At 37.9% G+C, this 14,642-nt stretch overlaps 1 protein-coding gene across 2 annotated transcripts in view; it reads left to right on the top strand.

Moving 5' to 3' along the window:
• FSHR (follicle stimulating hormone receptor) overlaps positions 1-14,642 on the top strand; it is a 165,048-nt gene that overhangs the window by 63,458 nt on the left and 86,948 nt on the right. For both annotated transcript variants that reach the window (XM_064572519.1, XM_064572520.1), the window contains exon 2: positions 11,624-11,695. In XM_064572519.1, the coding sequence (XP_064428589.1) occupies positions 11,624-11,695 (72 nt within the window). The remainder of the gene's footprint in view (positions 1-11,623; positions 11,696-14,642) is intronic.

Genomic DNA, 14,642 nt, shown 5'->3' on the forward strand with positions numbered 1-14,642 from the left:
AGGTTGTTGAGGGAAAATCAGACAGACTCAGGGGACAGGGAGGTGTCACTGGAGCTGGGTTTGGAGTGATGCCTGCCTCCTGAGTGTCTATCTTGTAAACATAAACTTTCTCTCCTAAAGAAAATATCATGCATCATGAGTTGACACAATGGCACGTGGCAGGGTCTACACCAGAGAGATTATCTGAAAGTTTAATTGAATAGATGGTCTAGGGAAACTGAAGACAACTGGATCTCCCATCTTGCAGCCATCCATTCTGGTATTATGTAGACAATTACTATGGCTGGGCCCCGGAGCCAGAAATGTTTCTTGGCTATCATAAACTGTGCCAGAAGGGAGAGCCAAATTACCCACTCTGTCCTAAATTGCCCATCATCAGCCCATGTAATAAGAGCTAGGTAAGGACAGGAAGTAGGAATAAGAATGTTCTCCAAGCCTTTCCATTCCTTGCCCTATTTAAGTCCTATCACTTTTTCTCTCACAAATGAAGCATTACACAGGATGACTTGGGAAAAGTTTTCACCAATTCAGAAATCCTATCTACCAAGATGGATTCAGTAGGGCCCAACCAGAAAGTAACTTTCTTCTTCACTACCACTGCCAGACAAAACCACTCTGCTGACTCATTTTTCCTCACCACAGATGAAATTTGGGGCAGGCATCATAGATGTTCCAGCCTCATAAATGAAATGAAAGTCCACTGTCATTCTATGGACTGCTTCAGACCAGAAACCCCCAACTGAGGAAGGAAGAGTTTCCTCTTTCCTCCTTATTTCCCTTCTTCTGCAGTTGCCACTCTTTCCAGCTTCACCTGCTAGGAGGGTGCGGCCTAAGAGGGAGGGAAACTGGAGGGAAAGGAACTGGATCCTACTCTGATGCTGCAGGGGCCATCTGGCTTTGGGACCCCCTAGTGGTGGCTGATATTCAAATGTCAATTCTTATTCTCACTGGAGCTCACATGGGCTCCTCTCCATCCCTCACGCTCCATCGTCGCAAGAATAATTCCTCCTCCCACCGGCTTCCCAAAGCCCACGCTTGGCGCTCTCTTTTTAGATCAGTTCACTACTCAGGCAAGTCCATCTTCCTCAGGGTGTGCAGTCAGCTCCCTTCTGCTAGCTCTAGGTCTGGCTCATGAGAAACCACACCTCTGTCTATAAAACTACAGCTCTCTCCTAAAGCAGCTGGATACTTCCTACCTTTAGAGGTCAGCCTTGAATCGTGTTCCATTCTTTCTAACTCCCCAAATGGCAGGAAATGCATGTCAGCACCCTTCACTGGTTCTATTACTTTCCACATTTGGCTTAAGATGAAGGACAAGCACACCCTCTACACCATGCACGAGGGACACAAAGAACACGGACACTTCTATCCCAAGAAATCCTCATGGGAGACTTTGCAACCCCCAATGAATCCTTGGCATATGCTTACAATGCCTGAAGGTGGGTGAAGGGCTAATGTGAGCTCAACCCATTTCTCTGTATTTACAGTGACAGAGCACCTCAAATCTAGGCAGTTACGATTCATGCCAAAACGTGAAGAGGCTCTAGAAAAACGAAGTAATTTAAAGTCAAAGGATATGGAAACTACCCCTTCCTACCTTCCCACCTCTTCCTTCCTGCTATTCCCTGCCCCAGTGCCTTCAAGACCCATGTGTAACAAAATGCAAAATGCAACCCATTAGATGCACACATGATTTGGACAGTGGCGTAGTCTTCTGCTGGATCACGGTAAACAGCCAAATCAAGTTATTTAAAGTCTATTTTTTCCAGATGATTTGCTCATTTGGTTCAATCCACCTCTTTGGATAGTTTTCCTGGACACATTTCCAGAAAGTTAATTAGGGTAAGAGTTTGATCTAAAGAGTGTGAAGCTCAAAAACTCTTGGCATTTTGAGGTCAGGAAGATGATCAGTTTCTTTTTGTATATCCTTTGCCAAGCTGTTCTCACTTTAATTTTTAAACTTGTGTGAAATTCAAAGAACACAGAGCCCAGTGTCATTTACACTTGGGCCATCATAAAAAAGCAGCTTTCTCAAAAAGAATGTTGGCTGTTTTCCAGGCTGCCAGAAAGCTTTTTTAGGATCTTTTAAACCATTCTCCTTTAAGCCAAAAAGGGAAATTAAATTTGGCCGAGGGTGAATGGGCTGCCCAAGATATGAATTGCTTCTAACAGAGACAGAGTTCAAGGGAATCCTAAAGCTTCCCAATTTCAGGGAAGAAAAAAAGTAAATCCCACCCACTCCATTTATCACAGAAGAGACATTAAATAACCTGCAAAATAGTGAAGAAAATTTTCTTTTCAGAGCCATTTTGATGAATTGTGCATTTTTTTACAGAAATCATTCAGACACTTTATGCCCCCTTACAGAGGAAAGGTGCCATCTGACAAGAACAATATGATGATACTCTCAAATTGCTCCCTCTGTTTAAAAACAAATAAATGATGCTTTGGATATGGCCTGGTGAGAATTTCAATCTTGAAAAATTATGAAATATTTCAAGTATGAAGTATAGAGAATAATTAATCAACACTCACAAAACACTCAGCTTTGCTGAATCTTAGCATTTGGTCATATTGTTCAGATCTTTTTAAAAAATATAAAATATTTTAGATGTGGCTGTGTCCCGCTCCTTTTCCTCTTGTCACAGAGGTAATATGTGCTTATTATGGTGTTGATCATTCTCAGAAGTTCCCTTTTATATAGTTATCAAAATATATATGTATCTCTAAACATGTTTTAAAATACAGGTTTTATTATTATTCAGGAATGGTGAGGCCAACAGACCAGGACATAAATGATATTGAGGGGCACCTGGGTGGCTCAGTCTGTTAAGCCTCTGCCTTCTGTTCAGGTCATGATCCTAGGGTCCTGGGATCCAGCACCCCTCGCTGCTCTCCCCTGCTCAGCGGGGAGTCTGCTTCTCCCTCTCCCTCTACCTGCCGCTCCCCTTGCTTGTGCTCTCTGCCAAATGAATAAATAAAATCTTTTAAAAAATAAAAATAAATGATACTGAAAAGATACTCTGTTACACTCACAGAGTCCACACTATGGAGGGGCACAAGGGGAAGCACCAGGAAGGGGGAAAACATGGCCAGAGCTTTTATTGTGGCTTCCACGGAAGGAAGGAACTGATAAAACAGGGTAAGCAGGTTTAGGATCATCTACTTTAAATAATTTCCAAGAACTCCGGGGTGTAGAGGATGCTCTGGGGTTATGAGGGCAGGGGCTCAGAGCGAGCGTAAGGGCTCTTGGAAGGCGGTGGTTGGCCCTAAAGACTCTGGATTGGTTGGTTTGCATATGAAAGGCACATTCAAAGGCCAGTTGTTTGCCAACTCTGGAATTTGCTAGCGCTGGTAGGAGTAGGCCCTCCAGAGTCAGCAAAACCCCAAGATGTCAAAATTCCAAAAATACAGAATAAAAAGATATGATTCATACGCAAAAATATATTGTTTTAATTTGCATGTTAACCTTTATAAAAAATCACCTACTGTACATATTGTATATATATGGCACCAACTTTTTCTCTCAATATTACACTTTGGAGATTTACCCTGATTGCTGCATGCAGCTCTAGTCAGTTCATTTCTTTTTACTGCTTTATCATTTGGTGCTGTGTCAATATACAACACTTTATTAATATTTATTCATTCTTTTGTTCATGGGCATTCATTTCCAGTTTTTTGCTATTATAAATTATGTTGCAATGATTAATCTTTTACCTATCTCCAGGTATGCATAAGGCAGAGAGACATGGAATAGCTTGAGTTCAAAGGCATTTCTATCTTTGACTTTAACACATATTGCCAATGGTTACTCAAAGTACTTGTAGTAAATTACCCTTCCATCAAGAGTGTAGAAAATGTCCTGTTTTTTCCACTGCCTCACCAGCAGTGTTATTGTGAAGTTTTCCTTTTAATGTTTGCCAATATGATGATGTGTAATTGTATCTCATTATTGTTTAAATTTGCATTTTCCTGATTACTAATGAAATTGAGCATCTTTTCATGTTTATTTGTTGTTGGCATTTCCTCTTATAGAAATTGCCTGTTCATATCTTTTGACAATGTTTTTATTTATTTTATTTTTATTATTTTGTAAAGTTCTTCATATTCTGGATGCTAACACTTTGTTAGTTTTATGTGTTACAGATATCTTTCCCCAGTCTATAGCTTATCTTCTCAATTTATGTATCTTTGTTTAACAGAAATATTAAGTTTAATATAGTCAAATGTATCAACTTTTCAATTTTGGTGTGTAGTTTTTTGTGTCCTTTTTAAAAGTATTCTGAACAGGGGACACCTGGGTGGCTCACTCAGTTAAGCATCTGACTCTTGATCTTGGCTCAGCTCTTGATCTCAGGGTTGTGAGTTCAAACCCCACATAAAATAATAAATAAAAATAAAAGTGTTTTGGAAAAAAAAGTATTCTGAACAGAATGTTATATCTTATTTAAAAGTTTAAACTTTTGACTTTTCCCATTTAGATCTTTAGTAAGCCTGGAATTGAGATTTTAATATGGTAATAAGCAAAAGTGCTGTCTTTTTCTACAAAGATAATCAACAGTTTCAGCACCCTTGTTGATTAATCCACATTTTCCTCCACTAATTTTTAATGCTACTCTTTCATTTGCCATTTCCTTTTGCTTATGATCTATTTCTGTGCTCTTTATTCTCTCCCACTGGCGTATTTCCTAATCCCTGTCAATACCACAGCATCTTAATCACCTTAGCTTTCTAAAAATTATGTTGCCCGGCATGCCAATTCCCCCAATCTTGTTTTACACCTTCAAAACTGTTCTGGCAATTCTTTGAAACTTGTTCTTCCATAGGACTGTTAATCAGCTAGTCAATTTCCATACACATATACCAAAACAACAAAACTATTGCACCCCAGATGTGTCCTACATTTAATTTACATATTAATGTGGATTGAAACTGATACTTTCACAATATTGAGACATCCCATTTATAAATGTGGCATTTCTGTTTGATTAGGGTTTTTTTTTCCCACGGTTTTTTAAAATGTTTTTCAGTTAAGTATTTGATTATTCTCCATATAACCCTCTTTTTTTTTTAGATTCCTTTTACTGTGTAAGTTTTATGGCCATTATAATTGATATACTTTGAAATAAGCATACAAATTATTTTTGTGCACTAATTATACTGCCAGCTACCTTACTAGTCTTTCTTACTAGTTCTACTACTGATCTGTTAGATTCAAGAAGAGTTCTTTGTTCGTGTAGACAATAATGTTACCTATAGATAATGACAATTTTTCATCAACAATACTGCTATCTTTTTTTTTCTTCTCTTACTGTCTAGGCTAATATATCTAGCACAATAATGGAAGAGGTATTGGCAAACATCCTTGCCTCATTCCTAAATTTAAATGGAATATATCTAATATTTCACCATTGAATGTGATATTTATTGCAGTGTTTGATAGGTTTTTACCCCTTACAGACTGGGAATATTCCTCCCTTTCCTTGTTGTCAAAAAGTTTTTTACCTGAGTAAACTTTTTTTTTTAAAGATTGACTGATTGATTGATTGATTTGACAGAGAGAGACAGACACAGTGAGAGAGGGAACACAAGCAGGGGGAGTGGGAGAGGGAGAAGCAGGCTTCCAGCCCAGCAGGGAGCTCGATGCGGGGCTCCATCCCAGGACCCTAAGATCATGACCTGAGCCGAAGGCAGACGCTTAATGACTGAGCCACCCAGGTGCCCCCGAGTAAACTTTTATTAAATATTTTCTATGCCTCTTCTAACTTCTCAGTGTGGAAATCTTAAGAGAGTTTTCTAATATTTAGCAACCCTTGAATTCTAGGACAAACTCAAACTGGCAACAATATATTGTTTAGCCTCTCTTGAGTACATATTGTCACTATATTATTTCAGCTTTTTCCATTTACATTAATAAGTGAGATTGGCCTAATCTTTCCACTCTTTTATTGTCCCTGTCTGGTATTATTACTGATGTTATACTAGCCACATAAAATGGGTTGGAGAGCATTCCCTCTTTGCTAGTTTCTGGAATAGTTTGTATAAGATTGAGATTTTCTATTATTCTAAAAGGGCATAATTTACTTCTAAAATCATATGATGCTGACCTTATTTTTGGGTGGATAGGTTTTTAAACTACCAACCCAATTTACTAACAGTTTTAGGTCTATTCAGTTTTCTATATCTTCATTAATCAATTTTGGTAAGTGTTTATCTCTAGGAAAATTATCCATATTGTCTGATTTTACAAATTTAATGTTTTAAAATGGTTCCTAGGGCTAATTTAAAGCCTGCTTATCTGAAAGAAACCATCAACAAAATGAAAAGGCAACCTAGTAAGTGGGAGATATTGGCAAATGATATATCCAATAAGGAGTTAATATCCAAAATATATTTAAAAACTTATATAACTCAATATCAAAAACCAAATAATCAAATTAAAAAATGGGCATAGGATATGAATAGACTCTTTTCCAAAGACATATAGATGATCAGCAAACACATAAAAAGATGCTCAGCATTACTAAGCATTAGGGAAATGCAAATCAAAACCATAATGATATACCACCTCACACCTGTCCAAACGGCTAGAATCAAAAAGACTAGCAGTAACAAGTGTTGGGGAGGATGTGGAGGAAAAGGAACCCTTGTGCACTGTTGGTGAGAATGTAAACTGGTACAGCCACTGTGGAAAATAGTATGGAGGTATATGTGTGTATATATGTGTGTGTATGCATGAATTCACATACACACATCACACACATGCACAGACACAATGGAGTATTACTCAGCCATAAAAAATGATATGACTTTTGCCATCTGTGACAACATGGGTGGACCTAGAGAGTATTACACTAAAGTCAGAGAAAGACAAATACCATATAATTTCACTTATATGTGGAATCTAAAAAACAAAACAAATGAACAAACAAAAAAGTACAAACAGACCCATAAATACAGAGAACAAACTGATGGTTGCCAGAGGGGAAGGGAGTGGGGGGTGGGAAAAATGAGTAAAGGAGAATAGGAGATACAGGCTTCCAATTATGGAATGCTTAAACCATGGGGAGGAAAGGTACAGCATAGAGAATATAGTCAGTGGTACTGTAATAGTGTTTTATGGTGACAGATGGAAACTACATTTGTGGTGTGTGTAGCAGAACATAGAGAGTTGTTGAATCACTATGTTGTATACCTGAAACTAATGCAGCATTGTGTCAACAATACATCCAAAACAAAAACTAACATCTTAACTTAAGCACCATTTCTCATGACTCATTTTTTTTGTTTTTTTTTTTTCTTGGTTGAAGTGAACAGATTTTTTATTCTATTGATCTTTCTTAAAAAATAGCTTTTTATTTTACTGATCTTCTCTATTATAATCTTTAATTTCTACTCTTATCTTTATTATTTTGCCTCTATTCTCTTTAGGTTTCTTCTCTCAAGGCAGTGTTAAACTTTGAAATGTGTTTTAATCTGTTAGATTCTCATTTATTTTTTTATTTCTAAAATGAAAATTCACCAAAAATAATGCCTTAACCAATATTCCTGATTTAAAGGAAATCTGAACACAACTTTATTAGTTAATTAGAGCTAGTTCAATAAAATAATGAATCAATTATCAGAAAGTTGCTGGTTAAAATAAACATGTAAGTAGACTTTGCAACTTTAAGTGATAAATGGTCTCCTTCAAGAAACATTCAGATAAATATACTTTTCGAAAACAGTCATTTTTAGTGTTAAAGTTGTTAAGTCAAAATTCTTGAAACTATTCTAATAAACCTTTCAATATTCTAAGAAAGCTCCTTACCCATGTTAACAATAAACTAATGAAGAAACTTAACCTTATAATAAGTGAAACAAGTTAGTATAGATTAAACTTAAACTGTATCTATACATCAAGTTGTAAAGTCTAGCTGAGCGTTTATCTTCTCAAAATATCTCTATCAACAGTCCCTCATTTCCCCAATTTTCTTATTAAGTTTGTACGTAAAGTTCTGGCCAGAAATGGAGTAAATATTGACTTTATAGTTCTGTTTCCACTGTTCTGTTGTTCCTTCACTAGTTTCCTGTGTTGGAAATGTAGCTGTGAATTTTCCATCTTGTTTCCTTTCTGGGTATAATAATTTAAAGCTATTAATTTCTCTGTATGTGGTGGTTTAACTGCATCCTGTCAGTTTCATGTTGTGTTTTCACTACAGTTCAATTCCAAACAACTCCTAATTATGATGTAGTTTCTTCTTTGACCCATGTGTGACTTAAAAGAGTGGGTTTTTTGTTTTGGTTTGATTTAGTTTTGACTTTCTAGATGTTTGTACATGTGTTATGGGGGTGGGGGCTATTAATTATTATCTCTCATAACTGATTTTTAAGTAATTTACATACAGTATGTTAAACAAAATTATTTATTCTACACCAATTTACTTTGTGACCTAGTTCTTGGTCAGTATTTTTTCCAGTGTTCTTTATTGAATAGGTAAGTTTTCCAAACATTATGAAAATCCACCTATTCAATAAGGCACACTAATTTTCCTGTTCACTATTCTTATGTTTTTTGTGCCTTCCTACTAGATTAAATTTTATTTCTCTGAAGGAATTCCTTTGCTAAAATTTCACTAATGGCTAATTAAATTTGTCTAAAAGGGTCTTTATTTAACCCTCACATTTGAATGCTTATTTCTGGATATAGGATTCTAAACTGGCAGTTATTTTCTCTAATAATTTTGAAGATTTTTTACAAAGTTTTCTAATTATTTTTCTTTGAAGATAATATATCTTAAAATAGTTTCTTTTTTGGTTCCACAGTTCTAATTCACAGGTATCTGGCATTTATTTTTGTTTGTTTGTTTATTTTTGTTTCCCTTCCTAGGACTTGAGATTTCTAAATCTGAGGATTGATGTCTTTTATAAGTTATGGAAAATTTCCAGACATCATTTCATTAAAAATTGCCTGTCTTCCATTTTCTGCACCTTGTTTTTCCTAGAATGCATGAGATAGCACACAGAAATAAATCTTCGCATTTCATCTTCTATATCTCAACTCACCCAACACCATAGCATCAAAACACAAAGTGCTTGGTTACCAAGTCCAGAAACTGCCTTCCACCCTGAATACTTTAGCTTCAGCTTACCCTCTTCAATTTCTGTTGGCATACACCATTCAGGGTTCCATCTGGTATTCAGTGGCTTTACTTTGGGCCCCTGGGGATTTCTCATACTTTCTTATAAGCTATGCAATTAAAAGTGTATTTGTTATGACTTATAGAAGACTTCTGGGTGATTTTTAGTGGAAATATCTTCAGGTTATCTAGTTTATAACATTTCAGGAAATGGGAGTCAAGACTTTTAATCTTCAAAAAAAAGATTTAATTACGTTAATAAGTTTGAAACAGTACAGGTAGAGGTGTTGGAAATTTTAGATAATGTGTCTGCTACTAGGGTTGAATCAAAAAACAGTATCTAGTTGACTTATTATTTGCTTTTTCTAGTTTGTTTTCATCATTCTTCTGTCTTGTGATAAATAGGAACAAAAGGAACTTTTCTATGTTAACTAAGATTAAATGAGTACCTTAACCTTGATTCTTTTCAGATGGGAGTTCTAGAAGTTGACACTTGCAGATAGATTGCTCGCAATCCTAATTTAGATCCCTTTTTATTTAAATGGTTTCATATAGACTATGCTTTTAGTATGACCTGATGGTTTTAAGACCCAGGCTCAAATTCACCCACTTCTTCCCACCTTCCTTTTATATATTTATGTACTTTGGGATCTTTCTCACTTCAATATTTGCATAACATTTATAGTTTTTACATCAACTGTTTTCTGGTGATTCCAAGGTTTCTTGCTTTACCTTCCCACATATATAAACTCCTCCAGAACAAAAACAGTACTTAAGATTCTCTCTCCTGCTTCTTCCCCATAGAACTGGCCCACATGACAGCCAAAGGCAAACAAAGTTAAAGAACTGTTTGCCTGAATAACTTTATCTGTAACAGGACTTTAACTCACACCAGTAAGTAGTAGGAAACTGAAGCAATTAAGGTTTACTCAACTATCCAAATCCTCAGTGTTTCATTATTTAATTTCTGCTGACACACCACCTTGTGGAAGGAAAGATTTAAGGTTGGGGGGGGAGAGGCTGTGGGGGGAGGAGTACATATGTATCAGTTACAAAGCAAGAGAAAGCCAAAGGAAGGAATAGTATTCCTGTTATAGAGATTCCAAAAGGGTCACTTGTAATTCCTCAAGCTTAGAACTCTCAGACTGATTAACATCCATTTAAGAAAAATTTTTTGAATACTTGTTACATACCAGTCAATGTTCCAGGGCATCTGGTATACCGTAACAGACAAATTATACAAAAATTCCTGTCCTCACAGAGTTTGTATTCTAGTTATAGGTTAGAGATAAATAAATACATGAATACATAAATAGATGAATAAATATAATATATAACATGTCAGAAGTGCTGTGAAGAAAAATCTGAGCAGGAAAGGGGGCCAGAGGCTAAGTAGAGGAGATTGTTGTTTTAAATAGGATGGTTAGAAAAAGTATCACTAAGCAAGTGACATTTGAGCAAACAGCAGGCTGGAGGAGGAAGCCATGAGGCTATCCAAGAGAGGAGTGCTCAAGGCAGAGAGAACTGCAAATGCAGAAACACAGGCAAGAAGGAATCTGGCATGTCCAAGAACTAGCAAGAGAGTACTGCAATAAGAACAAGATAAGCAAAGGGGAAAACTGTCAAAATGGAGGGTAGAGGATCCATGGAAAGGGACAGCAGGAAGATCCTGGAGGGTCCTGTACATCACTGTATACAATGTGGGTTTTTCCTGACTGAGATAAGGAGCCATTGGAAGAAACTTTGGGGTAGGATTAGACAAATATTTCAAGCAGAAGAAAATGGCAAAAACTGAAGGTGACTGAGATTAAGAGTAGAGTTTTTTTGATGAAATAAATTATGGTATGTTTGTAAACTGATGGGCAGGATCCAGTTAGAGAAGCAAAAATAGGTGAATAAAATGTACACAAGAAAGGGGAAAATTGCTATAGTTGTTACCTTTACTAGAAGAGAGGAGGAGAGGTCTGATGTGGATTGGAGGAGCTGTTCTCAGCCAGGTCCAGAGTCCTGGTCACCCTTGGTAACAAGAGGGAGGCAGGGTGCAGATGGCTTAATGGCTGAAAGTCATGTGAGAACATGAGCAAGTTCTCTTCTACTGGGTTCATTTTCTCCTTGAAATAGGAAGCAAGGTCAGCTAAGAATGACAATAAGGGAAGAGGTTTTGTGGGTTGGTGTAGAGAAAAAGAAGGGACCTCCCAGAAGGCTACAGGACACAACATGGAGTACTGATGAGAGGGTTCATATTCCAACTCTGTCACCCATCACCCATCACCTGAGTGACCCTGGGCAAATCTGTAAACTTCACTAAACCTGTTTCCTCTTATGTAAAATGAGGATCACCACTTTGTGGTAAGGATGAAGAGAGACCATGTAAAAGCAATTGCTACCACTACTAAATGACTACACTTAATACATGTTGGCTGTTGACTGCCAGTACAGGTTAGGCAGTCAATTATGGATCAGTGAGAGGTTGTGATATCTTATGTCCACTCTCTTTTCAGGAGGTTTGTCCTCACCAAGCTTCGAGTCATCCCTAAAGGAGCATTTTCTGGATTTGGGGACCTGGAGAAAATGTATGTACCTGACAATGCTGTGGGTGCCTCAACCAGGGTGGGCCTCACATCACATCCAGTGTGATGCTCTGTGCTTAGAAGCCAGAGAACCTTCTGAACCTCCTCCCATTTTCTTTCCTAATAATGGGGACTCTTTCAGAGTGTGGCTGTTGAGATGAGCATAAAGTCAATCTAAGCTATCCTCACTTTTTCTTCTCTAAGGTGTTGCTCCGAAGTACCTGTGAGCCGAATTTTTATAAACCAAAGCCAATTTTCTCTGCTGATACCCATTCTTTTTCAGGGATATTGTTTATTATTTCTGATTAATTTTTCATTAACAGCAGGGCCTAACATTTGTGTTTGAGATTCTAGAGACTTCTCTTTCCCATGCCATGCTGGCAAGTGTTAATTGATATATCAACATTTAAAATCATTAGGGAAGTTTACAGCACTGAAGGAGATTTCCTTTGAAAAGAGAAGACCCCTCTGCTAATGCAAACATTCACTCCTTACTGAACTAGTTTAATGTAGGGGTCTCCCCAAACAGGCTTTTCTCAAAATGAGGCACAGTAGTAAAAAGCAGAATAAATTCCTCCATGTTTAAAATAACCCACTCTTTCTTTGAAGGCTCTTGATCCCATCTCCAGGTCTTAAGGGCCAGAAAAATCTGTTCTTCACCACAGTGGCCGCCAGAATTTAAACACCAATAAATATAGCAACAGATAGATGGATTACACAGAAGGGAATGATTTTTTTCATTGTAAGAAGAAAGCAATCCCCCAGGCTACATGCAGGTCTCTTTTTAAAAGCCATTCCATTTTTCCTCTTGGTTCTTTCACCCCTGTTTAAGAACACTTGCTGAAGTCTGAGGAAGCAAGAAAGAAATCCATTAATGAGGGAAACATAAAGCAGAGAGAATGGCAATGTGTCTCAGCAATTACATCACCTGCTTAGAGGAGGGTGCTCAGAATCCTAGATTGGAGAGCTAGCTTTAATATAAACTTACTGTGTGACCTTGATTAAATCACTGTATCTCTGGGGGCCTTGGTTTCCCCATCGGTGGGTTAAGGAAGAAGTTTTAAAAGAAGGAGATAGCTTATGTGATCTCAAATTCCTAAGTGTAAGGATCCCCAGTTGGATGAGAGCCCAGTTTAAAATCTGCAGTCTTCCAGGGTTTACCCTCTTGAGGACATTCAACACTTACAGGAATTGGGAGATGGGGCAGTCTTTGGAGCAGAGCTCACCAAGGGAAACAAGGAAGGGATAGAGTTGGAGAGCTTTCTGCTCAAGGTGTATTCCTGGACGGGTTAGCCATTGCCCTGCCTGGAATTGATATGAACTAAATAACTAGACTACCCGATATGCCTTGTCCCCAAGCAGCCCTATAATTGCATAGAAATTGTTCTAAAGGCAGGAATATGAGACACCACAAATAATCCACCTTAATCAAATTCAATGCAGCAGGTATGACTGACCCCTCATTGGGTGTTCAGCATCAGACAGGACCTTCCAATAGTATTATAAATCCTTAAGCTGAGCTGATATAGCCGTAATCCCAGAGACAGGGCAGCTGGCTCAAAAACACCTCAACTTCCTCAAACACAGCTTGCCCATTTCTACTGCATGTCTTTATTAATCAGCCTATACTGACACAGCAAGATGCCTAAAATAAAATTAAAGTGATCTCATTTCTTTTGAATGCTTTGTGTGTCTTAGGGCTTCAAAAACATTGCATAGTAGAAGGCCTGGCACCGAACTGAATTCTGAACAGACTACTCTTCAGTCTCTATGCTCCCCTTCATCCATTGTCTCACCTTCTACTCTTGGTCAGAGATGAGTTCTCATCTCCTTTATCTCCTTTCCTGATCTATCCCCTGTATTTCTGTTCATCCAGTTTTTAGCCAGTTTCCTGAACTTATTAAGTATTGGCTTTCTCTTCAATATCTCTGTCTCCATGGACCATAAAATCCCTTTGATTTTTTCTGCGCATGTGGCCAAGTTTTCCCTCTCCTCTTTCTTGCCATTCCCACTCTTGTGAAAGAACAGGTGCATTCACTGCCCCTTGTCCTCTCTTTTCACGCACTCCTCAGCCAGCCCTCTTGCTACTGGACCACAAATTCCCTAACACCACATAATTACTCAATAAAAGGCCCCAATAATGATGGAACTGCCAGATCTCATGACTTCTACTTTGTGTTCTTAGTACTTAACTTACATGCAGCTTTTGATCTCATTGACTATTGCTGCCATTCTTCCTAACACTTCTGCCTCTTTTCACTTCAATGACACCACATCCTCCTGCCCACTCTGCTAGGCTCCCAGACTACTCCATAATGGTTCTTTCTATCTTTCTTAGAAATCTTTCTTTTGAGGTTATAATTCTTGTTTTGATATGGAAAGACTCCTAAACATCTATACCTAATTAAACTACAAGTACCTCAAATTTAATATATCCAGATTAGCTCATTGTCTTTATCCTTAAATTTCTCACCTTCCCATATTGCCCAGGGAATAGCATTACCACCTGCCGAGACTCCCAAGCAGGAAAATTCAAAATCTCCCTTGACTTTTTATCCCTTAAACCCGGGTCCCTTTCCAGTCCCATTTACTCTTTCTCAAAAATATCTCTGGAATCCAGCCCTCCTCTCACTCCCGCTGCTATTAGGTTCAAAGTCTCATCAACACTTAGATAGCCTGTTACATGAGGCTGTCATGCCAGCCCCAATCTCCCTAGCTCCCTGCTGCCAGCCCCACACTGCTCAAACTCTCTTGCAGAAGAAACTGGAGGGACTCTCACTGCCATAACCTTCAGTCTTAAGTGCCTGGCACAAAAATCAAAGCCCTTTATATTTCCACCATATGCACTGCATACCCCCACATTCTTACCAGGCAGGAGAAATTGCCATTTCTCAAGCATTATCATTATCAGACATCATATTTATTTAGAATGTGATGGCCAGTTCTTTGG

Source organism: Mirounga angustirostris, unplaced genomic scaffold, assembly GCF_029215605.1.
Source record: "Mirounga angustirostris isolate CCGP_5_RB_7025 unplaced genomic scaffold, mMirAng1.0.hap1 SCAF_10, whole genome shotgun sequence".
Classification (NCBI taxonomy): Eukaryota; Metazoa; Chordata; class Mammalia; order Carnivora; family Phocidae; genus Mirounga; species Mirounga angustirostris.